The sequence below is a fragment of the Bombus vancouverensis genome, chromosome 10 (genome assembly GCF_051014615.1).
Source record: "Bombus vancouverensis nearcticus chromosome 10, iyBomVanc1_principal, whole genome shotgun sequence".
Lineage (NCBI taxonomy): Eukaryota > Metazoa > Arthropoda > Insecta > Hymenoptera > Apidae > Bombus > Bombus vancouverensis.
The window spans coordinates 1,888,000-1,915,758 of record NC_134920.1 but is presented as its reverse complement, the minus strand read 5'-3'; the positions used below and the strand labels follow the sequence as shown (position 1 = coordinate 1,915,758).

Genomic DNA, 27,759 nt, shown 5'->3' with positions numbered 1-27,759 from the left:
TTAAGCGTTGTTACATTCTTTCCAACTTCAATAAACATATTCTATCATAGTCTTACATCCTTGAACACAGTCGAATGGAAATCAATGATTTATCGAACAAACTTCTCCAAATTCATTATTCAAATAATTTATTCTCGATCTTGCTGAATTATTTCCAAATAAAAATCAAACTGCATCCCTTATTGAATATCGGCGTGATCCTCAACGGACGACGATGCGCTAGAACGAAACGAAGCCCGCACAAATAGCAGGTTTTACGGCTGGACAACGGATCGGTGGAAAGATCGCTGCTGTCATAGGGCTGCCATACCGAGGGTGGAACGAGTCAGTCGAACTGGAGGGTTCAGAACGTTGAAACGAATATTCTCCCCCCTCGACTGTGCACGAGGGGTGAACCTCGAGCGAACCCCTCTCCTATGCGTGCATCTTGCCAACGTTCGCGTACGTTAGTGCCGGCTGGATCGTCGTTCAACAATCGACCGAAACTTTGTAGCGTGGCTTGTGAAACTACGCAAAATAATCGCGTACGTGTCGAAGAAGAAAGTGCTCGATCGCGAGTGCGTCGCGCGATGAAAACCCTATGTCGTGAATGGTACTACACCTCGAAGAATCGATCTGTAAAACCATTAAACGAAGGTAGAATAATTGTTTGAATAGTTGAGTGCGACGGTTTCCAAGAATTTATTATTAACGAGAGGCGTTTATGTGGGTTTTATGCAACGTGTGAAGTTACGTCTTTTCGGTATTATGCAATTTTCTTGGTCTCTTATGATGCAAAAATTGTAGAAGGTTAATCGAAGTGTCTGTGGTTAGCAATAAAATATTGCTGCAATCGAGATACGATATCTTGATTCCTCAATAGATAAGATTCGTCCTCTAATGTATTTTGAACAAACATTTGTTACACCTAGCTAGCGAAGGAATACCATTTAAGCGGTGGAGGGAACGATAATTGGTAAAAGGTACAGTTTCATATTCCAAGTTATTCAAATCTTATGATTTTTGCTACGCAAGTCCCGTCGGTATAAAATTCCTTGTGTAATCCTACATCAATTAGATCTATGAACTTCTCCAACGACTAACACTTTTCTTCACACGTCCCTTCGTAAACGCCAAGGGCGAATTTTCTTTATCTAATTGCATCAGAGATCAACACGGAAGAAAAATGCCTGCTAAACACGATAGTCCGAACAACTTGCTGGATCATTCGTCCACCGTTCTAACGGTCGAAAGATCTTGGGTACCGATACGAACGTCCAGTTTTTGCATCGAAATATTATCAGCTTAGAGTCGTAATGGCTGGCGAGCAAATCTTGTAGTCGCGCAAGGAAACGAGTTTATAATGCAGAGTTATTAGAACCGTCTTCCTTAAGTTTATTAACGCGTTTTACGTTTAATACCAGTCTTGTTTAAACAATAACTCAGAACTGATTACGCCTCCGCGGGAAAGAAGGAATAAATCTACGGGTTGACTGCTCGCGTCGCAGTTTATTAACGCGCTTTTTGCAAATCACAGTTGTACCAGACACAGAATTACCACTCTACTTTCTTCCTGCCCATCTTTCTGTTTCTTGTAGCCTCTTGTTTTCTTTTTATTCTTCTCTTAGTCTTTAATTTTTTATACAGAGGATGATGAGAGTGAGAGAGTGAGTAAGAAACAAGAGACAAAGGAATGGAGACAGGAGGCCGTAAGTCACTTTATAGAGTTCGATCGCAATTTCCTCGGAGCGAGATTAACTTTTTATCGCCGGGATATGTATCGAGACGAAAAGAGAGAAATATCGGGAAAGGAAGGAAGGAAGCAATGGAAAAAGTCGTGTATGTAAAATCCGTGTGACCGTCGCTCGGTTTACCGGGCCGTGTTTTTTTTCCCGGACACTAATTAACTTATTCACGGCCGTTCGAAAACACAAACGAACGCGTGCTCGGAGCTTTATCTCCTAACAAACGGCGAATGGATATAAAAAGTGCTGTCTCCATTTTGTGCATTTTGTTTTTGTCTTTTTTCACCAGCGATGACGAGCTTCCACGTGAATTGTGTAAAACCACGCGAAAATTTTTATTTTTTCCTTCGTTGAAATTTTTTTTTTTTATACTGGGATGGAGTTAGTACGAGCATATATAGAAGCGTGTTCGTTTGTTTGATAGATAAATTTGTTAAATTCTATTTGTAGATAGACTGTTTCTAAACTATTTGAAAATCGCAGGGGAAAGACGCTATAAGTCATACACCTTATTCTTTTCAATTTTAAGCAATTACAATACGTTGTCAATCAATTCCACATTACCACAATTCTTTCCATATTTGCTGTTACAGCTATTCATGTGTTTTTTTCATCATCAGAAATATACCTTGTTAATTTAAAAGTATTGTCTTAATAACCACACTTTTGGTTTCCACAAAACTTCATCATTGGCCATTTTTAAAAGACTTACATCATTTACTCCAACAGGTTGTTTTCAATTGCGTTACATTAAAATGCTGTGATTTAACCATAAAGCGACAATAAAATCAAAATATCAACAAAAGTGTTATTTATCATACATTTCTCCTGTGACCTGCGTTTATTTTCGATCAGATTTTAAATACATGAGAATAATCGTGAAATTCATCAAAGAGAAATAGTTGGCAGAACGTTCAAGATATCTTGTACTTTCTTGTAACGGAGCCACCGCGTTAGAACAGTGGGAATTGTTCGGTGCCCACTGCAGGCGTCAGCTGCAGTTGCAACTGCACTTTCTCGGCGCACGTACGCGTACGGTATTTCCCGTCATGCCCGTTACGTTCCGTTCGAATGCATAGCCGCGATGTTGCACGATACTAGCACCACGGCGGCTCCCGTCTTGCTTTTGTTGTCTCGATTTTCTTCGTTGAACACCGAGAAATTAATTTGACGTGTTCGCGCGACCGTATCTGACATCGTGAATCCCCCGACAAACTTGATTTTATCTATAATGAATACAAGTTCGTCTTGCCTACAAATGGTACTGTTTTACGGCGTAAAATGGTCAAATAAGTAATTAGTTGACGCCAAGGTCTTCGTAGATGAATAGCAATAATTACAGACTCTATGACGTTTAATTTAATTTTAATAAGATTAACATTACATTCGTTACAAACTGGGATCTTAATAAGTATTTTATTTCGGAAAGGATATAATTGACTCAACACCTGGCTTTTTTCATGTGTTACGGACTGCGTTTATATAATCGACACCCACATAAAGATGCAGTTTATCATTCGTTTCTTATGAGCAACGGAATAATGAAATCACTGTGTTCGTTGTTCATAAAATTCCTTCATGCGCGGTTTAATCAATTTTAGCCTCGTCTTTACTCACTGAATCTCATCGTCTTCAACATTTAATTTATACAAACTGCACCAAAAGATGTGTCTTCAAAAATTGATGTCTTTCCATCCCTTACCAAGAACTGTTTCTACAAAAATTACATGTATGCATATAGACTATATAAAAGCCAAATAATGCTTACCAGAACGTGATTCTCCAAAAATTATATGTGTACACCATAAACCACATAAAGTCCAAGTAACCCTTATCAAAATAATTTTCTTCAAACGTTAAAATTAAAAAAATAAAATATATCTTCCAATATACGAACAAAAGAATGCAACAGAGTTAATTGAACGCAGTCAAACTCATTCTAAAACCATATTCGAAATGCTTCTCAAATAAAGTAGAATGCCGTGGCTTTCTCAGGACTATACCCATCCACGTCGAGCATACAATCGATATTTCACATTCGACTCTAAATATATATATATATATATATGTGCACTGAGGCTATAACCGCGTCGACGAAGAGGATCGTTTGGCAGACGTTCGACGCGCGTTACCTTGCCTGATGACGAGGCGAGAGTCCCGGCAACGCGAGCCTTCGATCGCCTCGAAGGTAGAAAGTACGATGGAACGAGACGAAGGTTGTTTGTCGACTACTTGCACACGCAGTCTCGCCGCGGTAACAGAATCGACCGGTATTACAACCACGTCGCGCCATCGGTACCTCTGTTTTTCTATTGAAAAAATTCGTCGGCACGGGATACTACGCGAATTCGTGTTCGGCGTGGTCGCGTGACTTTCCTAGCTTTCACCCAACCAGGCGGGTCGTAATCACGATCTTAACGCTAACGGACGCGTTACAGCAACGCGTGGTTAATCGAGTGTGAAGATAATACGTGAGGAAAAATTGCAAGAATGGCATCGATGTGTTTCGTTTTGATGCAAGGCATGCGGTAATACTATCTTCGAATTCGTTTCATCTCGACGCGGTTCTGGAGAATTGCTGAAATGACACTTCTTCCAATCGTTTATTTTGTCTATTCGCGAGTTCGAGAGTATTTCACATAGAAGAGTCAGGGGCATTTTGTTTATCGCAATTGCTAGTGGGAAGAAAGTTGAACTCAATTTGCATTGAGCCGACGAACGTTTCCTACGAAATGTTTTCGCGTAATCGTGAGCCGAGCAAGTTGGTTGGAAAATAGTTGGATACGTAACGGTTTAGCTCTATTCGGAAACGCATATGCGCCGATCGGTTTCTCTGCTGCCTCTTTTCTCGAAGGCGAAGAAAATGTTAGGGGAAAAAATTAAAAAGGTATACCATCTACTTAAAATACCACGTTTCTTATTAATTTAATCCTTTGTCCTTTATGCTTTATTTAGATTAATCAAGCATTCAACTCGATCAAGTATCAATTATTCAAGTATTCGAATTCGTTCTCATTAGAACTTTTTAATTAAATCAGAAGACAAGCCATTCTTCAAATTATCACCTTGCCGAATCTAGATCTGGCAGAAGATTATGTATTAGCCATCTATATCTCAAACATTGATTCTTCAAATTGACAGTTAACAGAAACGTATCAATCGGTATCAAATCGACACTGCAATCGCAGATCTGAGAATTTTCCGTGTCGTAAAGACGCGTTCCGCATTCCTGGTAATCGTAAAAATTTCGAAAGACAAATGTACCTGCATTCGTTTTATTGCGCGATGGTAGCAAAGCATTACGATCCCCTTCTCGATTCTTGTTTTTTTACCTTCCGCCTTTCTGCGTTTTTCGCACCACCAACAAGCCTCAAAACGATCACCGGGCAAGATTACGCGTTGCTTACGAGTCGAAGTCGCGTCCGAGCAACACGAAAGATTTCGAGGATAGCGATCGCCGGTGAAAATTTCACCGGCCCCCTTTTCTCATTTATTCTTGTTCCGCTCTCGCGAGAAATTCTCTTTCGGCCGTGGAGTCGCCACGCACCCCATGTGAATCGCCTTTAATCCGTTATTTCGCGGGAATTGTTTTGGCCGTTATTTAACACGGTATTTCGCGAGCTCTTCGCGCTCTGGCGATAATTTTTCAACGGTTTTTTACGAGCGGTTTTTAGCCACCCGCGTTTCATTCGGTGCCAGTCTTGAAATGCTACAAAACATATAGTTGTTACTATGTTTTGAAACATTTGTAACAACGATGTTTACGAGTTGTTGTAAAACGAGATGTCGGAGAAATAATTTTTTTATGGCATTTATTAAAAAACAAGATTATTTATTTTCCTATTAACCTAAATATGTCTATTTTTCCTGGTGGATTTTTGCAAGATGATTTTATTTTGTGATTTCTAGCAACACATATAATGACAAATAAGTAATAAAGAGTCGTATGAAAATGGAATGAAAATGAATTCAAATCAAAATTTATACAATATTATTTTGAAGAGTTCTACGAAGGAAACAAAGATTCAGCTTAGTCATTCTCAATCGTACAAACCTGAACGAAATTGATGGGAAATTACTCGTAACGTGCTTGAAAAATTTTATCATTCATCCTAATGCAAAAGTAACGAGGCAAATTCCATACATTCCAAACCACGAAATATTTTCAGCGTGCGTGTGTCGCACGGTGCAACGAGAACGAGATCATGATGGATTTCTACTCTTTCGAGGTTTCTCCTTGAAATTACGCCGGCTAACTCTTGCTTGGTTTTGTACATACATACGTCTAATGGTCTCGTTAGTACGCGATTCACGACGGCCAACCACGAGCACATCGCTATTACGCTCCGTGAAATTCGAAATCACTCGACGAGTCTGGCGTTTCCCTCATCGTGGTTCATCCTTGCACAGGCCGTGAAAACTGTCTACCGCGTTATCAATTATTCTCATGGACTATAGCTATAACTAGAACCTGTACAGTGCGAATTATCGACGTGCCCTCAAGCGTGACAGAGCTTCTTCGCGTCTTTTTTCCTCCAAGCTCTGTTACGCTTCTGTACACTTTCACTCTCATCGACAGCCGGCGCCGATTTGCAACGCGGCGAAACTTTCGCGTCTCATCGTTCGCGAGAAGCAACGGTTTGTAACTGAACCGCAGCGTGAACTGGTTCATGGGTAGAAGTTCGCTCGAGAGGGCTTGAATTAGACTTTCTGGCTGTCTTCGTTGCATTTGCAGATGCAAATGGACGTCGATGTTTTGTAGATATATTTTGTATTATTTAGAAACAAATCTTATATTATTGAGGAATTTAAATCGCATTTATTTTGTGATAACGATCTTTATTGAATACCACAGGGGTGGATATTAAAGAAAGATTAAACCTTTTCTCAATTCTTCTGAAGTAAGACTTTATCTCTTTTATATTTCATTAATTGCAAGTATTTAAACTCTAAGAACATTATTCGTGTGTTACAATTCCTTTATTTTTTAATTTTTCGCAAATAAAATGTTGACGTTATGATTGTTGCGAATTGTCAACTAAGTGGCGATCAATCAGGTTGATGGGTTGATATCGCGAATCATGAACGCTATTAACGCTCAAGATGAAGGTAGATTAAAGATATAGAGTAATGTTATGTTTAGTTGATTTATTTACACTGTTTATTATAACACAAAGAGTATGACTGTGTGGTGAAGACTGTTTGAAGACTTCCTGAAGAAGCTTCGCCTGGTCCTTATATACTAGCTTTCCGTCCTGGGGTTTTCCTTATCACAATGGTTTTTATGGGCTGTCAATGAATTCCTTTCAATTTTCTCTGGAGTTGCTGAATCATACCCGATGTTTACTTTAGAGCGGACTCATCGAGCACTTAAGGTGTTAGCCTTTTGATGAAGTCCGTATCGTTTACAACTTGAGAGGTGGGAACTTTGAACTTTACCAAAATAAGTAAATGTGCTGTTTGAGTCATAAACCGAGCATCACTCAAAATCTCGAACAATGATATTTCATCAAAAGTGTCTTTCTTTTACAGACTCGTCTTTTACAACGATGCATCTTTATACAAACATGAAACCTAATCTGTCAAACGTTGTAATCTTTATCTTGATAGAACAAAATAGATCATACGCAATTTGATAAAATAATATAAAACGGAAAATGTTGTGCATCCATTATTTCCTTATAAAACGAAACAAACTTTTCGGTCGACCTAATAATTAAATTATAAATTTACAGCTTTTCATCAACATCAGTAAAAACGTTTTTAAATCACGATAAAACTCAATTGCTACAAATAATTGTTTACCAGCAGGCGCAAGTAGCGTTTAATAATCTTACGAGAGAACTTCATCAATGAACAGCAGACATCGAAATTAAGGTTTATGATGTTACATTATCCGTAACGAAAGCACTTACTTCGATTTACTTTAAAACACGATGGAAGCTGCGCAATCTAATCAACGTGAAACTAATCTCATAAATTTGTAAGCGAGTTGCCGCGCCTTGCATTGATCTCTGCCTACGTTTAACCAGTTAGTCGTATGCCTCGTGGTTAACCTTCGTCGCGGTCGTTTATGCGGGAAAATTGTACGAAGAGCCATAAGTTTGCTCTATCCTCTCCTTTCGCCTCCTTGCCGATAGTCCATTGCGAGCATAATCGCTTCCTAAACACGCGTGAACGCTTTCCCGCTTGATTTGAAAGTGAAGATTCTCTCACTTATCTACGCCGTTTACACAAGAAATTAATATTAATCTTGTCGTCGAGCAACTGGTTAACTTCTCTTTAGATAGCTTCACAAGAATTTTTCAAGTTTACGACATTTTCGATGCTTGAAGAGAGGTTCACAATAAAAATAAACGAGGAATATTCAACGTGAGGACGAGAATAATCGAGTGATATTTTCTACTATATTTGCGGTAAGAATATTCCCCGATACCTATTTTCTTTATAGAATTGTTATTAATAAATTCCGGAAACATAAAAGAACGGATTTATGTCTCTATTTTCCTTCCATTGATTTATCCTTGTTATATCTTTATGCTTCGATAATTGCAGTTAAGATCAAGGATATCGATTGTAATAAATATCAGTCAGGTGTCGAAGAATGTACGAAATGACTTTTCCCATCGACAACCTTGAACGATCCCGGATAATTCAAGGTTACTTCTTAAGTTATATGTACAGTGACCCTAACTTCATTAGTTTCACACTTTTTCCTTCTCCTTCCCGTGATTTCTCTATTCCTGTATATAATTTTTCACCCTATTCTTGCATTCGCCCTTTCCAATCTTCTGATTAATTCTATAAATTACAAATTAGAACTAGGAAAAAGCTTATTTTCTAACCCGTATTTCGCATTTAATCTGCATCACTGTTGGCTATTAATTTTCTCAACAAACGAATTACAAACAGAAAGACAAAAACTATTACTCTTATATGGTACCAATTATTATTTCCAACGAAGCGTTCTTGTTTTTCTAACAAGGTGCATATAGTGAAATTTGTGTACTAATACGAGCCATTCACAAGCCGAAGTCGCTAAATTTACTTCTTTAAATTTTTTAAATTCGACTCAGCTGATTAATTGATTCTTTCGTATTATTTCATTAATTTTTCCTACTTCTTATTTTGTACAGTTAGCAAATTTGGCAAATAATCCAAAATGTAATATACTTGAACCTAATTAGTTAGTATGTAAACGCTGCTATAATGAATACAATGGTGTGCCAATATTTTTTATTGCTACTGGATGTCGCGGTGTACACAAAGAGCGGAGCAAAGACACGAAGAGATCGTTGTCATGACAGGGCTGGTAGTCGGAGAGGTCGGGACACTAGGCGTTCCCCGTGAACCGGTTAACGTGGGTGGAGATCGGTCGTGTACTGGTGACGCATAGGAAAGCCGCTCGAGCAGAAGGAACGAGAGCCACGTAAGACGCGCTCGTCTCCTTGCCGCGTGGCCCTCTTGCCGTCGAAGAGAAGGGAGAAAGAGCGGAAAGCCAGGCATATCTATCATTCGAGGAACGACCGACGTGCCGTGAGGGTCCTTGAACGATTCAGCCGGCTTCGAACAGCTCGTCGTGTATATTTCCTTGACCAAGTGTCAAACGATCGCACCACAATTCGCGAAATCATCTTGGTGCGTGTATTACGAAACACGAGGAAACCCGTCGAGTGATAATAGGTGAAAACGGAGAACAGTTCTTTTGTTTAAAGACTGCAGTGCCAGCTTCTATATACTTAGAGAACTGGTTCGTTGATCCTTGTTTTTCATGCAAATTGAGTGATTGATCTGTTTGTGATTTTCTGAGGAAATTAGGCAAGTGAAAGTGGACGAAGATTGATAATGGTTTTAGTGTGAAGAGGGTCCAGGGTAGGATTAGGTTTTCTCAGCGTGTTTAGAGGAAATTAAGGTTGCAGTGATTTCAGTGATCCTTGGCCATTTATTGTAGTCTGGGAAATGTGATGGATGAGAGTGAAGTAGTGAGGGGAGAAATTTGTTAATCAACGCCAAGATGGTGTCTGTCCTTAATCAATCTAAATTTAGTCATCGATTTCGCTGACAAACCTTGAGATCTAGATATATTTAATTAATATTCGATAGCTGTTGTCGTCTTTGATTCGTTAATCGAACTTTCGCAATCTTTCATGACGAGATTAAAACCGTGCATTTTTGTCCCGTCCCCCTTCCTGCTTGCCCTTATTTTCAAAATTAACAACCTATAGAACGTCTTGAATCACGTGAATGAAACTTGGAATTTCAAATGGGACCAGGTCGTAAAGACTATCAATTAAATACGTGTTGATCCATTAATTATTCATGTCTAGAGTAATTCTTGCAGTACGATCACTGGACACGCAGCTAATTCACGCGAGTAGCAGAAAAACAGCGTCATGAAATTCTGGCGAATTTACTGAATGCTCGTATTTGCTTTTCCAATTTGTTCGACGAGGACGTTACTCGTTTTCCGCTTCGACGCCAGAAGTATCGCCTTTGGTCGCTTTGCAATTCGAATTTTCCCGCTTTTGCATTCTGTTTGCGTAATTTCTATGAGTTCGACGCGTTGAAAGCGTTTTCCTTCCCCCCTTTTTTTTCTTCGTTTTCTACGTTTCATGGAGGTGTCACGGAAAAATTTACGGTAAATCGAACAAACGTCTTCTATTTAAACGTCAGCAGTTCGACACCTTGTTTGCAGTCGTAATAAAATCGGAAACCACGTTTCGACTGTCTGCTCGTGGTTAGAATTCCTTCGACGTTTGCCGTGCAAGGAAACGACTTGCGAAACACTCGAACGCGTTGGGCTTAGCGACACAGTTTCATTTAAAAATTTTCATTAACCGTATGTCTGAATCCGTCACAGTTTAAGTCCTTCAAATATCAACTTTCTAATCTGTAGAATAGGACCATTGATCAGGCTCCATTGCTTAAACGAATCTTATGATTGTTGTATATTATTCGTCAGGGATTGATAATTAAATCATTAGAAAATTAGAAAATAGGAAAAATATTATATATTATAAAATATAGGTATATGAAAATCCAGAGATTTATCGGAACTTTAGTTAACTGCAAATAGCCGTTGAAAGAGCTTTCGATATTGTCCGCGCGCTTTCAATCTCGCGCACCTCTGCAACGTGTAATTTTCTTGCTGGCAACATCCACTTGAAATTCCATTCGCGCGGTCAATTAATCGTCGTAACAGATCGCGCATTGAAAATCGCCATCGGCGTGGCGCCGCGCGACAACAATACCCGTGCGAGTAAACGTTTTAATCTCCGCTGCAAAATTACCTTTCCTTCTGTCGAGTTTCCCTCAGTACAAAGGAGTTACGGATAATTTCAATTTTCAGCAAGGTCCCCTTGTCTCGTTTAACTGTGGCTACCGTGTGTTGAAAACAGACGTACGAAACGAAGCTTCTGTGTAAAAACGTTTTCGTTTAAAATTTCCTTTTATCATATCACGTTGCACGGGCAACCAGTGAGAAACAGTTGCAAAGTGTTTGATTATCAATCAGAGAGTGTCACCGTGAAGTGTTTGCATAGAAATTGCTAGAGAACATATATTATCCAGCAAAACGACTAGCGAAACAGCCAAAGCGTGAAATTCTGAGTCCCGAGGTCAATGAGTCACGAGAACGATCGGCAACAAAAGGATCCAAGAAAATGGATTCATCTAGAATTTGGCCTATCGAGATTCCACGAGTCGATGAACGCATGGGCGCGTGTTTCACGTGGTGTTGACCCCATAAACAGGCTCGGCGTGGCTGCCAACTAAAAATACCCATTCCGGACGAACCAGTTCGCTGAAGGAAAAGAACGGTGGCAACGTGACTGAGAGCGCGAAACCGGAGGTGGCACGAGCTGCGCCGACAGGAACAAGAAGCGGAGGAAGAGAGAAGAATCGAACTCTCGCGGGGGGATAGTAAATGTGGTGACTGTATTGGCAAATAGGGAAACTGCATAGCGGCGGTCGTTTAAGCAGGATTTAATGAGACGGTATAAATCGATGGATTAAAGAGAGCCACATGTGTCCGCAGTGATTAGTCGGCTAAAGACTACCAATGATTGCGTGCAAGATTTACGATCGACCGGTTGCTGGACTGAAAAGTTTGAAGGAATAGCCGATGGAAAGCCATCTGTTATAATTGCCCTATTCTGTTGTTACCGATTGTCTGGAAAAACGTGCGTCAAAAACTGAATAGTGTCGATGAACAATTACGCAAAGTTAAATTAAATTACAATGGATAATACTTATGCGAAGTGTGATTAGTGATCGAAGAATAATCGAAGATCGATGGATATGACGAGGAACAAGCAACAGATCTTTCCGCTACGACCCTTCGCCACTCTAGGGCGTAGAATTCTCAGGGGCAAGCTGTACAGAAGGTACGTTTAACGTACTAACGTTCTTCTCTTGGTTGTTCCATTCTATAAAGGACACAGTTTTTATTTGCGACAAATCAAAACGAAATGGTTTCCGCGAGTCTAATCCCCGGAAGGGATGCTATCGCAACCATTTTCGTGCCATCGTAATTGCTCGCGAAGCGACGTTTTCTTGCTAACTGCTGAGCAGTCGTTAACCCATCTTACACGTGTCACGCGTTGTTTTTACCGGACTGATCGACGTTCGTGGAAAGCTGCGACAAGTTGAGAAATTACGCGCGATTTCAGGGTGAATTCTGGATTAGGCTTTCTGGATCGCCGATATTGGATCGTCGATATTTTACGTCCTTGCCGAAAGTACCCTTTTTTCCTGGGAAATGGAGACGTTTCTCTAATACCGGGGTTAAACGTCGCTTTCAAGTTCGCATTAGTTATCTAGGATACCGTTTAAAACTCGTTATACAGTAGTTTCTGTGAAAGTTCGAAAAATATCGCTTTGGAGCTTGAAATTTCATTGGACCATCGTAGATTTATCCGTAAGACTTGGGTCAGACTCATTATATAATTGTCATTAAACCTAACTAGATACTCTGCTCAAATTCAAATTTTTCAATTTTTGAACCTCTAAATTTTGAGCGTTTAGATTCTTAGATCTTGAATTTGCGATCTTTTAAATTTAAATCATTTTTAATTCGCGAGTTTCAAGAATTTTGAATTTGAAACGTTTGACTCTGATTTCGGATTGGCCTGGTATAGCAGCACAGTTTCACGAGATTAACCGCGATTCACGAACACGATAGAGTATAATGACGCGCTTTCGAGATTCCTCGTCCAAAGGAAACCGGGTGAAATTGTCTTTGCTGTCGCGAAATAATTGCAGAAGATTCGAGTTACATGACGCGAGGGCCGGTAATGATCTCCGATCGATGTACTGTTGAGAAAATTCACCTCTAATAATCATTCTCCTTTCACGGGCAACCGTTTAACCTAGATACTCCAAGCAATACCACTTCGACGTGTGTCACGCCGTGAAATTCTCTCAGCGTTTCGAATCTAACTCCCTAACAAAAACGAGATCAAACGATTTAACAGCTGAATCGTCAACGAGACGCTTGTCTCTCAAACCGTTCGTTAACGTTACGTTCTGGTCTATTGACGGCTATTTAACGTTTATTGTTTCGTTGGACCCTTTGAATGACTATCGCGGATTAAGTTTCATTAGTTCAATTGAATCAGTCAGATTTGACTTTATTCCTCTTGGGATACGATACTTGAGCTATGTAGAAAAAGAATAAAGTACGGAACATCTTTGTCTGGTTTCTTTGAACTCAAACGAATATTCATAGACTACTGACTAAATTTCTAAATATAGCTGAACTTGAGAATTTCCTATATTACGGGACATTTCGTGACGCATCAGAAAATTCCTGATTCTCTTCTTTTATCGCGTTTAGAAGGATAATACGACAAAATTACGCAAGCATTAAAAAGAGAGATTTACTAATCGATACTTGCAAACAACGGAATGCCATGTTATATATAAATAAATATATAATAAATAAAAATAAAAGAGTGAAAGAGTGACAAATAATGATAAAGCTACGTTTCTTAAAGAAATATCTCTGGTTAGAAAAACTTGAGCTAAGAGCTATATATCCTATTCAATACGAGAATCGGTTGACCCAGGTCAGGCGCAAATATTTGCCCTGGATCGCAAAAGGAAAGAAAAATGCGGGAACCCGGTCCCCTAATCTCGCTTAAGGTTACGCTCGTGATTTTATGGGATTCGAGACACCGTCCCACATCGACAAACCTAGTATAATACTTACGACATCGGTGACCATGAAAAGTCTTTTATTTCGAGGTCCTTCAACTGGAAAATGTCTACATTCACAAGCTTTTACTCGTAAAACATTCCACTTTGGATCAAAACTATATCCTTCCAGCTATAAAAAGACAGTAAACTTGTAGTAATAGAAAAGGCATATACTACCATATTTCTAACAAATTTTTAATCAAAAATATAAATCACAATATCCATAGATCTTTCTGTTTCTTTAATAGAAATTTTAATATTATTTTTCCATTTATTATTTCTTTCCTTATTTTTTTACAAACTAAGTATTAGTTAATGAAAGTTAATAAAATAACGGCAGTTAGTTAATAGGTAAAAGTAAGCTTGTAATAGCTTAAGATATTAGGAAGTTTCAGAAGATATTTCCTGTTCCGTTTAATTCGTAACGAAAGGATCTACAAAAGCGTATAATAGACGAGAATGAAATGTCTGTTATAAACATGCAGATCAGAAACCCGGGAAGAAACGTGAATCATCTTAATCGAGGAAACATCTCAAATGTTGCGTAAAGCCTCGGACGAGGGTAGACAAGAGAGGATTTAAGTTGGATTTTAGGGGGCGTTACTTCTATCAACGATTCCACGCGGGTAAAAACAGACTCGAATTTATGTTCGTTTTTTATATCCCCATCTGTCTCGCTCTCGTTTAGTCCATTTTACGTTATACACTCTTCGTACGATAAATGTCACACGCTTTTTCTATTCGTGATCGATGAAACGAAACGTAGGGGTTTATATACTTTTCAATTCGATTTTGTTGTGTCTACAATTTAAATTTCCAATCCGAATTCTTGCTCCGTGATAAATACAGTCGTTATATCACAATAGATATCGAATATCTTTGTTCGCGGTATTCCTTACATTTCGCGTGTATTTTAATACTTTTCCTATTGAAGAACCATATAAACGGAACGAGAAGTTGTAGTTATATTTTAATTCACTTACGGCCGTCTGTTGCGATCAATTTAGTCGTAATTACGGTTTATTAGAGTGGCACTTTGTTTGTCGTGGCGAAATTCCACGTTTCATAGTTATATTTTCGCAATATATTCAATAGGTGATCAATCCTTTCTTTCTTGCGCACCTTTTTCATTCGTTCCACGTGTACGCTCAATCTTTCTTCTCTTTTTCGTTTCCAAAATTTTTAATTAAATCCGTTGGTGATGTTTGGGAAATACTTTTTCATTTATTTAAATCGATAACATTTTTTTTTGTTCGTTTTTACACACAAACGTATATATCTTTTCTCGATATTACAAAAATTTCTTCCAATATCGTTGCAAATCACCTCTGTGTAATATAGTTTAAAGATCGACATACCCTTTTTTAAATACAAAAATCAACGAAAAAAAATTTTAAAAACCGAAATGGAAATTAGATCAACGTATATCGTTTTAACCTTGGTTCAAAGATGTTTAAAACAGGATTTTTAATCAATATAATTTACACACAACCAGGAAGAAGTTTTTGTAGACATACCTTGGGGACGGTGATCGTCAAAGTATTTCGTTGCCGAACTTCAGGATACACCGCCCGTAATCCTATTAAAGTCTTGAAACTGGCACGGAACTCGAATTTTCAGGTCTATTTCCATCTTCTGGCTGGCAGACGTCTTCCGCAGTTTGTCGTGTAAAACGTGATCAAATTATTTCCGTGGCTCGACAGCAAAAAATAAAATTCTCTCCTAGCTGTTTGTCAATCTCCACCAATTATACGAGATTACGAAACTTTACGCGTCTAGAAAATAAAGTAGCTATATTGTTTGCGAAATCTTAACACAAAATCTAAACAGGCTTCTTCCGTCAAACTATGCGTTGGATAAAGTCGATACCATCTATTTAGTCGAGTTCCAACGTGCATAATCAGTATACTGGGGAAATTTGTGCAAATTGATATTCTTATAAAAACAATTAAACAAGTGAAACCTAAGCGATGATTTGTTTCATTATACATCATAATATATACTATACTTTGGATACTTTATGTATTTTTGTATACCGTGTACATCGTACGTTCTATGCATTTTTGCACTTCTAAATTTCCCATAGATACATGAAAATTTGCAAATAATCAACCAACGAAAATCGATTGTTACGGTCAAGAGCCAGTTGTAACTTGGCAAGTTACACCTTGCCAAGGTGTACAACGATAAAAAAGAAAATACAAAGAAAAATAAAGAAAAGCGAAATTAACATTTTCAAACATAAACTTATACCTTTAATCTACGACATAGTTGCATTCTCCTATTTCCATTTTAGTCGAAATAGACGTTCGTATACACGTGTCCAAGAGAACAAGGTCAAGGGTTTTCCACAATTAACAAAGAACCTAGCACCGGAAATGGCCGACCTCGCGCGCGTCCAACCCCTATGTCTATTTTAACTCTTCTCTCGCGATATCATCACGTGTTCATTTCATACGTGTCGCTAAGTGCGTTTCAATGTCTGCGGAACGGAAGAAAAAAAAGCAAGAGAAAGAGAGAGAAGGGGATCCGGAAGAAATGATAGTTTGTCGAAGGAGGCTCAAGGACGCGGTAGTAGGCTGTCCGAGTAGAGCGTGCTTTTAACAAAAAGCATGGTCGGCATGGCACTCCTTGCTCTTCACGGCCGTGACTCTAGTGCCGTGCTGTTTCAACGTTTTTGGGTCAAGTCCAGCTTGATTAAAGTTCGTCGACTGACGGCGCCGTCGTCGGGTCCACCTGGGCAATGCTTTTAATTAAACGAATACACAAACGGCCGGTCGAACGTAATCCGGAAGGACGACGCTTGTAAAACGGAACCTTTTCATTTGCTTAATGAAATGACAAGTTTGTTTCGACGGTAATTCTCCATTTTCCCGAAGTACGCCGTACAATCTGCCGGCTCACATTCGTCGGTACTTTTAATTTCAACGAAAGCTAGGCAACCGGGTCCAAATGTCTCCGGATTCCCCGGATTTCCTAAGACAATTCCAAGGAGTGCCATTAACGCGTGGCTGATTGAGGATAATGTCCAACAATCTGTGTTCCCCCGAAGTTTGTTGAGAATTTCTGTTGAGAAATCGAATACTGTACGAGTCTTTGACAGTTACTGTGGAAATTTTTATTATATTGGAATATACTATATCTCAAAGATCTTTGAGGTTCTTTTCTTTAATTTTTTGTATGTAGAGTAACATGGAAAAATTGTTTGTATTATATTATAGATGATCGTCGAGTAATTTGTTTAATATAATACTTGCAGATGTTTTATTACTTTATCGGTAAAAGCTTGCACTATTAGCATTCTAAATACTTACCCCTGTATTATCACTAGCGGAGACTTCCTTCGTTTATCAGCATATTGGTGGGGGATCGTGATTCCTTGACGAGATTTGAGATAGATCAGGAACGTGATCACGTGGAACGCCTCGTGAGCTTTTATCCCCCTGAAGCGTGTTCCAGTGTTTGCCTGATAATACGAGGTCTCCACGCTGACATTTTGATCCCGATATTAAACGTCTTTTGCTCGACATGTTTCGCTAACGCCTCGTCATTCGATGCGCCCTTCGTTGCCTTTTAGATAAAATTTAGAAAAATTAATTAGAAAATCATAAAAGGTAATCGTTTTGCAAGAAAACTTGCACATTTTGCAGTAAAACTGAATTATTCTATATCTATAAAATCACAAACTCTGAATTTCAAATTAACAATTTACGGTATCAAATTTTTACAAAAAAAAAAGAACGAGTATTTCGCGTATTAAGTAGCGAAGTTTGCACATCTATTGCGGTAGCGCTATTCTATAATGCAATTTCGAGCAGAGAACGTTCGGTTTTCAAAAATATTTCACGTATATCGTGCACGACGAGGAACTTTTGGAAAACCAGATGATGTATGTATATTTGAAACACACGGACGCGGATGTGCGGCATATGGTGCGGTGTATAAGTAGGTCAATGGAAGGAGCGATACCTTCGAGTGAAATTTCCATTCTCGCAAGGCTGGTCAGCGATTACATTCGCCGTTGCAATTAACTGCGATCCACGCCTGTACAAATCCCATACACGCTTGTCTCAGAGTTCGTCATTGATGCGAGCGGATGTAGATGCATATGAGGTTGTTCCGTCAAAATGTCGGTCAAGTGTGTCTATTCATTGGCGCGTTCATTCAATAGCTGTCTTGTACGAACAGACTTTTTTCTATGTTTATTAATTCAGAGTATACTGAATTTCCTGAAAAACACGATTGTATCCTGTTGTGGATCAAGAGTGGTTTCTGTGAAGACGAAGAAAGACACCTATGTGATATGTTAATCATATTCAGTGACAAGTATTGTTTGATTACTATGCTGAATCAGCAGACGATCATTCATTCGATACGATACGATGACTAAATGAAAATTTGCAAAATATACAATTGGGTAATCAAGTCGAACAAAAGCAACTCATTCTCTCCTTTTTTTTGTAAATTCTCCGTTTTCCCCAATCACCTTATCAGAACTGCGCAGACATTAATTTAGTTGTCTAGATATTCAAATAATTCTCTATCCACAAATTCCACAAATTAATTGACAATCGTAATCGTGTAAATGAAAATTTTGAGAATTACTTTATTCTCTACCACGATACGTTTTCATAATTTGAAAAAATATGACCAATTTTTTATAGTAATAAATATTATTTCATGGAAACACGCAACAGGCTGAGTAACACCATTATGATTATCAACCCTCCAATTACGGAATACTCTCTCTAATCTCCCCCATCTCACCCTCCGAAATCCAGCAGCCTAAAATAAACCACCCTAAAAACGAGACAAAACATCGGAAGCTCTAGACGTACGGAAAAACGGAAAGTGCGAGGGGTGGCAGCCCTTCCGCGAAAACTTCCCTCCGTTTGGCCCCGTTTCCACGATAGGGGAAAAGTCGAGTAGGAGTTAAGGGGTGGATTATTGTAGAGAGATCGGGGGCAGACGGTGGCGAGAGTGGTGGAAGCATACGAGAGTCAGCTTATTTCTATCGATCTGATGATAGCCCGCGGAGGCCGGCTTGGTGGCGCGGCGCATGGCGACACGGCGGCCACCTATGCGGCCTTTAATCCGTCGCGACGCCCTCGACGTCGGGACGTGTTTGAGACGGAACCGTGTTTGTCGCAGGATCCTCTCGCGAGTTCTTCAAGTCTCGAACTTGGTTGTCAAGTATCGCGTCGTTTTTACCGTGTCTTTCTGTTTACGGTCGAAGATAGTTTTAGTGGAGACATCTGAATCGGGGCACCCCTGGCCAGGATTTGTGTTACGTCACTGCCAAGGGAACAGGTGCGTCGCAGTTGCGAACACGCACAAGCGCAGCGTGCGTCGCGCGACGCGGTGTGCGCAGCTTTTCGAACACGGTGTGCTTTTTTTAATGGAGAATCGCCGATTGGTCAGCTGCCACTGACTGAATCGGATGAGTGACCAGTGCTCGTTTACGAAAGTAATTCGAGGTGAGCAGCTGCTGACAGCTGGATCGTGTGCACCGATGATATGCTTCGTTTCTATGCTTTACGTGATCGTGCTGATCTTGCTTTTCTTACAAGCTTCCATACCATAAATCAGCCACTCTACCAGCAAGTACGTGTAATTTAATGAAAGTGCTTCCGTGACGTTGCATCCACTCGAGTTGAGGATCGTCATTGCACTGGCACTTTCTCTTGACGTTCTCTCGACGTTCGATTCTTGTTCTCTCCTCGACGTATCTTCAAGGAAAGCTCAGTGTCGTGTAAAATTAATAAGAATTATAAATTAAGTTTATTTCACGGAGAACTATCCTGAACATCATTGGAAGCTATTCATAAAGCTTGAGGTGAATTTTGCACCGTCGAGTCGAAAGTTGCGCGGCTCCCTTGACCCACAAACGTTCGCTGGGCCATGGCGTACAAATGATTAATGTAAATTGCCATGCTGGCTGATTAAGCCAATAATTGGTCAGACTGCTAAAAAATTATCGATTCGTGGAAAGGATAGAGAAATGAACCCAGAGAAAGCAACTCGTGCTCGTTTATTTTTCGATCGCTTTAAAAACGTCTGTAAGATGAACGCGTACATATTTTTTATTTGATTAATATGTAGAATCCATGCAATAGAACCGACGGAGCTTTAAGAAACGAAATTGAATTTAATTCGAATTGGAATCGAAACCTCTTGACCCAGTGACATTTCTGTTTCCGGTGTTAATCGCGTCACTGCGGAACCGCGTCGAACAGGTGCGTGCGAAACATGCATGTATCGCAGTTTCGGACGCATTGCGCAGGTAAGCCTGGATCAGCTGAAAGTCGCGTGCGCCAGTGACGTCTCTACCCACGAATTAAACGGGTATACAATTCCACAGAAATCTTTCGAGGCAGGTATCCTTGTGGAAAATTGTTTTTGTAGACCGAGATCGATTAATCGAGGACAGATCGAGCGTGGAACGAAGCAAAAATAGGTGATAGGTATTTTCATTCGAGGATCTATTAATAGTTGAAAGGTACTTTTGTATTGCGTGTCAAGGATATTTGAACAGATGAAATTGAAATTCGAGGAGAGATTGAAACTGTTTTTAATATATATTTTAAGAATTGAAGACATAGTCTCAGTTTAATATAAATAAGTTTATTATTCATATATTCTGAACAGTCCATAAGGATAAACATTTGTATTCTCGGAAAGAATACAAATTGCTTCTATGTTCTTTTACAACATAGAAGCAACTCGTGTTTCCTAATATGTTGGTTATTATTCGGAATGTGTCGTCATTTTATGTGGGATCCTTGACAAAATTCAGAAATTCGATACGTCAGAGCTGCTTTTAAATTGAGACTTCAAAGGAATACATTTCTTCCTTTACAATCCTAACCTCTCAAATGAAGCCATTTTTCATTTCAAGTAATGACGCAACAAAGCTTCGAATTACAATTTTTAATAAAAGCCACTATGCACTTCTACCGAAGTTTCAACTCCGTAGATTCTCGTCAAGCTGCATTCCACAGGGATTGCAACGACGATGTGGTCATTTTGGATCGAAGGACAAGCTTTCGGTGGGTACGAAGCGTCGCTGTTTAAAGCCGACGTTCTCAAGGTAGTCCTCGTGTCGAGCTAACGAAATGAAGTCATTCATGGATTAGCAGGGCGATAGGCTGACCGTTCTCGTGAACGGTCAATTAACCATGAAATCGTACTCTTGGTCAACGTTGTCATAAATATTTCATGTCAGACGGGTCCTCGACCGTGACTGTGATCACCCGAGTTGCAGAAGCTTCTGATGAAATGTTGCACAAAGCTTTCATATCTCTTTAAATCGTTTGAAAAGCAATTAAATGGTTGTTCTTTTGACTATTATAGAAAAGTGAATCTAGCCACTAAGAACACATTATTGCATATTTATCAGGATATCTTTTATGAAAACATATAATCCCTTTATGTGTGCTTATTTAGTATATACCTATTCAAAATAGGTTTCTAAATGAAAAAGAATAAGACATGTCGGACATTCAACAGTTTTAGCAGTTTCGAACTCTTGTTGTGCGATACTGTATAGTACACCACGCAACGTATTGACATTTCGTGCTTTGCTGTGGTACCGGCTAAATATAGTTGCTCTATGGAATAATCGTTACCGACTTGCACCGCGGCCGTTTCTCTCTCTCTCTCTCTCTCTCTCTCTCTCTCTCGTATTTTTTTCTTTTGTTTCCTAACTGGTTCCCCGTTAATGTCAGTCATTTCCCGCCAACACAAGAATACGTTGAAGCTTCCCCAACATTGTTCATCGTTCCATAAAACTTCTTAATAATCAATAAAATTATTCGAACAAGCACCAGTCGATCAGTCTGATAAACCTAATAAAGTACAATACAATACTTTATTACTGATACAAATTACTAATTGTATTACTAATACAATTACTAATACAAATACTTTAGACGATCATCGAATGTACACTGAGTTTCCAAAACTCATATTAAATTTGGCATCGCTAGTGCACTGTATCGCCCCTCAGTTTATCCGACGTGTGCATTGCGACGTGACCTTAATGGAGCCCTGGAAACGCAGCTGCACCGGCCAACCACTAATTTGAGGTCTTTGTTAACGCAAGCGAGAAGCTGGTGCGTTGAGTGGCTCCACTGAAACGGAATGAAAATCGACCTTTCAGGGATGAAATCCTCCCTCTGGGCGAACGTAAAGACAAAGAGAGGAATAGGGCAGTGGAACTCGTAGAAAGGAAAGATGATTAATCCTAGATTTTTGATGCGAAGTTCAATTGGCTTTGAGATATGGTGGAACTACTCTCGTAAAGCAATAAGCCATGGCTGAATAGACTCGAAAATGTTGAGATCTTAATTAGGATACTGAGCATTTTCCTTTGGCAACAGAGTGTAGAACTACTCGTGTCTCTCTCGAGTTTCGCGAAAATTCGTGGTTCGTTGAGATTTTTGCGGGCGCAGCTTTAATTAAGGCTATCCAGTTGCCAGCATGTGATTCGAGGTTTCGCGACTCGTGCAGCCAGCGCTTACACTTCGCTCGTGCCTCCCGGCATTTTTAGTTCTATGACATTTAACCGTAGAATATTTACAAAGTGTTCGTTGATGAGCTTTATACCACGAAACGTCAAGGACCGGGCTGCAGTTGTGAAAACCTTATGGCTTCGTGCTTTGTTGACTTCGCTGCAACGTTAATGCCTTTACGCGGCTTCCAAGTCGTGTATCGTGAATTTCTCATTCGTAAAGAACCTGAGCAAATATTATTTTAAAACAAAAGTTGACCAAGCAATCGAATTAACAATTAGTGCTATTTTATATTGCTGTAGCACTGTAGTGTTGTAGTGCTGTTAGGCATACAGTGATACGAGTGAATATCGATGGTCTCGAATCTGTGTTAGACGATGTGTCCCGAACACTCAACCCCAATCCTGCCGATAGTATCTGGTTGTAGAACTTGATTACGGACAACTCCCGAATCAGCTAACCAATATTCTGAATTCCCTGGTTGTGACAGTGGAATTCGGATGACTTACTCTTCGTCGAACTCAATTTTGGAAATTTTTTTTTCAATCACAAACTCGATTTCGACGATGTCACAATTAATTTATAGCAATTAAGCAAATAGTAATCCTACATAAAATCCTAAATATCTTGAAATTTCGTAAATAGCAATTCTAACAAAATCACGTTCCGGAATAAAATTGAACTGCGACAATTTTTAATTAATCAAACTTAATAACGCTGAGTCTGTATATTCGAGACGAACAATGAACAGTAATTGTAACAATCAAGCAACACATTTTCAAATGACTATTGCCTCGAATACCAGCTCGCGCGATATGCAAGCTATTCCATACTCAATCTCACGAATGCTAAGATACTATCATGCATATCATACCATGCCTATCGCATGATACCAGTCACGAAACAACAAATCTCTCTCGAACAACTACAATGGACCCTCAGCATGATGAGGAGCGAAATAGGAGGAAGCTGAAAGATATCGTATGTAAGATCCATTTTCACGAAATTCGAGTCTGTTGGATGCATAGAAATCTTTGAGACGACGACACATGTTCTCCACTACTTGTCATTTTCGTGAATCCTTGGCTTGTTCGTAGCGACAGATACTCGAGCTCTGATGCACGGGCGATCTGAAACGGTCGAATTTCAATAGGAACCTTAATTAACGCGATAATTTCGCTCGTCTATGAATTCTGTCACGTGAATGCGTATTATGCACGTCGTGGAATATTTCCGGAAATCTGCCGCCCTCTGCTATGAAGAGAGAGGGGGTTGTAAAGCAATTTCGAGACAACATGATACTCGTGTTCGTGTGGTGATTGACGTAGCTGCGTACGTTCTAAAGTCGCCTTTTGAAACAGTCATATTTAGTGGTATACATAATTTACTGTCTTGATGTTAAATTATAGAAATGTTTTTTTAATTTTTAAAGGGAAAAAGAATTGTGTATATTTTTAAAAATTTTTATTCTATATTTTCGACTTCTTTTTTCGCGTAGAATCACCCCCTTTCCCCTTGTACCACCAGTTACCAACCACCCTGTAGATAAGAAGTCGTTCTTCGTAAGACAAGGAAAATTGGAGTAATTATGGAAATGTGATTAGACATGTGGTGAATGGTTGATTGTAAGGTTTAAATGACGAGATAACTCGATGTTAAAATCGTCAGGTGTATTTAAAATAATAAATAAATACAAAGAATGTTCACTAAGACGCTTGATACAAATTGATTCGCTAAAGACTGTATATAGATCGCTAATAAGATCGCTCGAGACTGAGACTGATAAAACTGTTCGTCTTGCGATCGCGTTCGTTTATTTATACTGGTCGGGGGAGTACCGGAAAATTTAAAGTCGTCTTTGCTTGACGGTTGCACGTAGCGGCGACATTGTTTTGCCCGGAGTTTATTTATTATTACATTATGTGTATCCTAACGATATTGATACTTCGAGGCGAAACAACAACATGATTCGAATTGTCCTCTAGCTCATGTGCCGCTACAGAAATAATTAAATAATAATATTGGTATAACTTTTTGGGACAAATTAATAATCCATAAACAAACTGAGACATTGACAATCTAAATTAAATTAGAATTTTTGAATTCGAATTTTATTTTTAACGAAGAAAGTTTCAAGCATTTGAATTAAGAAACGATTCTATAACGTAGTAAAGGCATTGTTAATTGTCTGTGATTTTTTCAGATTTTCTTAAAGCGCAGAGCGGTAAACAGACATAAATGACCCAATTTCTCTATGATATATAAAAAGATATATTTGCCTACGCATATTAATGCCATGAAAATTAACTAGCATAGCGGGATAGATTGCGATAAAGTAATTCTATTTAAGAATTCCTACTTGTAGTTACCATAAACCCAAAGAATTAAAAGTATTTTTAGTTAAATCCGAGACAAATTGGATTATTAAACCACACGATTTCCAATTAAGTGTAATAATAATAATAATAATAACAATAATAACAATAATAACAATAATAATAATACCAATAATAATAATAATAATAACAACAACAATAATAACAACAACAATAATAATAATTTCTCTCTCTTCGTTCTACACAGAAATTTTTATTACTTTATTACATTATTCATGGTAATACGGTTTCTTTATGCGTGTTACCACTCCTCGTTTACACCAATTCGATTCAAGCGCGAGTATCTGTGCAATTGATATAAACTGGTAGCTCAAACATAGAATATTGACAAACGAGCCCCTGTACGTGTCTCGGCCTTTAAAATCGCGTCATCCAACACACAATGCATCGACCAGGTGGAGAAACGAGGTTCCGTTCACAAATTGTTTCGTGTTCCGTCTGTCGACGCGGGAATTGTGTGTTCCGCGACAGAGAGACGCCTACGGGAACTCGATTCCGACTGCGTGGTGATTAACTGCCTAAGCTTTCAGAGCTCTCGACCAGAGCAAGGAATTTCGCGTTTCCTCTTTTCTTCGCATCTAGTGTGTTCGTAACGAGAATAGATGGTCGAGTGAGATTTACCTGTCTTGCGATTAACCTCGTCGATCTTAATTAAATTCTCTGTTCTTCGAATAAAATTTAAATAGAAAATTTGCAAAATTTGAATAGGAAATTAGTACGTTCTCCAGGATAATTGTATTGTGAACAGGTCTTCACTCGTCATATAGAAAGGTCATTTTTATTCAAATAAAATACTACAAAATTTCACAGCGGAATTCTATGTGGTAACAAAAAATGTTGCTTTATTTTTGGTTTATATGTTAATATCCACCCATAAAAGCTTCCATTCACTAATGAATAATTATTATTTATTATTATAACACAATTATTTTTTAATATATAAAATAATAATAATATAGTGCTTAGTCATCTTGGTAGAATGTCTAACATTTTCGCAATAAAACTTTATATTACTTTATTTAAATAAAAATGACTCTTCTGTAAAATGTGCAAGGAATTTCGTATATAATTATATACATATGTATTTTTTCAACAAGAAAATAAGCGGAAGAAGGGAAAGAAAATAAATTGAATTTCTCCCTTTGAATTGTTCGTTTCATTCGTTTTTAACCTGATATTCGCGATTTATTTAACCTATGAATTCATCAGATATATCGGAATTATATGATGATTTCAAGCGTTTTATTGGAAGAGTACACCTTGAGATCAGCCGTGTCGCGATCATGCTACTTTGAAGAACTACTTTAACGCGCACGGCTTATTCTTCTAAACCAATGACTTTAATTAAAAATACTACGAGACGCGAAGCAATTAATGACTGGCGACATAGTTTAAGACCTCGATACTACTTGAGTCCATAGTGAAAAGACTTTCGCCCTTTAACTCTTAGAGTGCTGAATACTCGCGGCCTATGCGGTCCGTACGGACGGCGCGCGGCCAGCGCTGACGACCGCTGTGGACGAAGTACTTCTTCGCTAGACTGAACTCTGTTGATTGACTATTCAAAGCGCAAATCGTAATAAGTTATAGTAATTCTTTTGCACGAGATTAAATGATTCAAGAGCGTTATTTTTTAGTATTAATCATTTATTATAAACATTGAAATTTACAATAAACTAGAATTTGGGTAATAAACTAGGAAACTAAATTTAGTAAATATAACACAAGTTAATAATTCAGTTGTGTGCGAAAAATTTCAAAACAATTATCGATACATAATGCGACATCGCATTTTCTGCATTCGTATCGCGTGTCGCTCCTTCTCTTATTTTTCACACAAACAACACATTTTCTTCTTGATAATTGTGTTGTACCGGCACGATTAGAGCATTTTGATGGAAAATGCCTATCAATTAAACGAAATGGTATATCTTCAGACTTTCTCTTTCCTTCTCCTACCATGATTCTACGTCGGAAATATTTTCCTAAAAGACTCTTATCAACGCCAAATAAAATTCACTAAATTTTTGTTTGTAAGCAGTAGATTTTTGATATAAAATATATGCATTATATATAAGGAATGCATTTATATTTATCTCACACAAACGTAATAGTATTACTTCTGCGTAGGTGTTCGGAAAAATTGACAGACGCATATATGCGTCCATAGCACTCTAAGGATTAACTGGAGGAAAAGAGCGGCTCGAAAATCATGTTGCCTCTTTTATTCAAAATGAGAAATATTTCTTAGTAAAGAAAAAGATGTTTGTTTTCGTGAAAGTTAGAGAACGATATATATGTACGAATAACATATGTACATTACTGACAAATAAAGAGATTTTACCAGCGTATCTAAAGAAGTCGATTAAAATCAAGCTGATTATCTCCACTTTTTGTTCATTTGTTAATTTCATTACATAACTACACAACTTATGACTTATTTGTGTAAATTCATTCATTGCAAGATGACACACACACTGGTAAATTCTGAGATGAATTTAAAAAACATTGTCCGCAAAATCATCACTATTCTATGCTTTTCAATTTAGTTTTGAAGTTGGTCTTTAGGAATTCTTTTACTTTGAAGTTGGTCAATGTGACCCTGAAATGACTTACATGATAATCGGAAGTAGTGAACGATTAAGGTAAATTGAATGTGATAATTAAATAGCATCTTTTATTTTTACAGAGAGGTACGTACAGTCGTGCTCAACAAAGGTTCCTCCGGCCTGGGTTTCAATATTGTCGGTGGCGAAGATGGCGAGGGAATTTTTATTTCCTTCATCCTAGCCGGAGGTCCCGCCGACCTCAGCGGTGAACTACGTCGCGGCGATCAGATACTCAGTGTCAATGGCATTAATCTTCGGACAGCCACCCATGAAGAGGCCGCCGCGGCCCTTAAGGTATCTTCAAAGCATCTCTATATTT

The 27,759-nt window shown here is 38.6% G+C and overlaps 1 protein-coding gene across 19 annotated transcripts in view; it reads left to right on the top strand.

Moving 5' to 3' along the window:
* The window catches only part of dlg1 (MAGUK family member discs large 1), a 530,145-nt gene that overhangs the window by 491,946 nt on the left and 10,440 nt on the right, over window positions 1-27,759 (top strand). For all 19 annotated transcript variants that reach the window (XM_033338872.2, XM_033338869.2, XM_033338867.2 and 16 more), the window contains one exon: window positions 27,521-27,734. In XM_033338872.2, coding sequence (XP_033194763.1) covers window positions 27,521-27,734 — 214 coding nt within the window. The remainder of the gene's footprint in view (window positions 1-27,520; window positions 27,735-27,759) is intronic.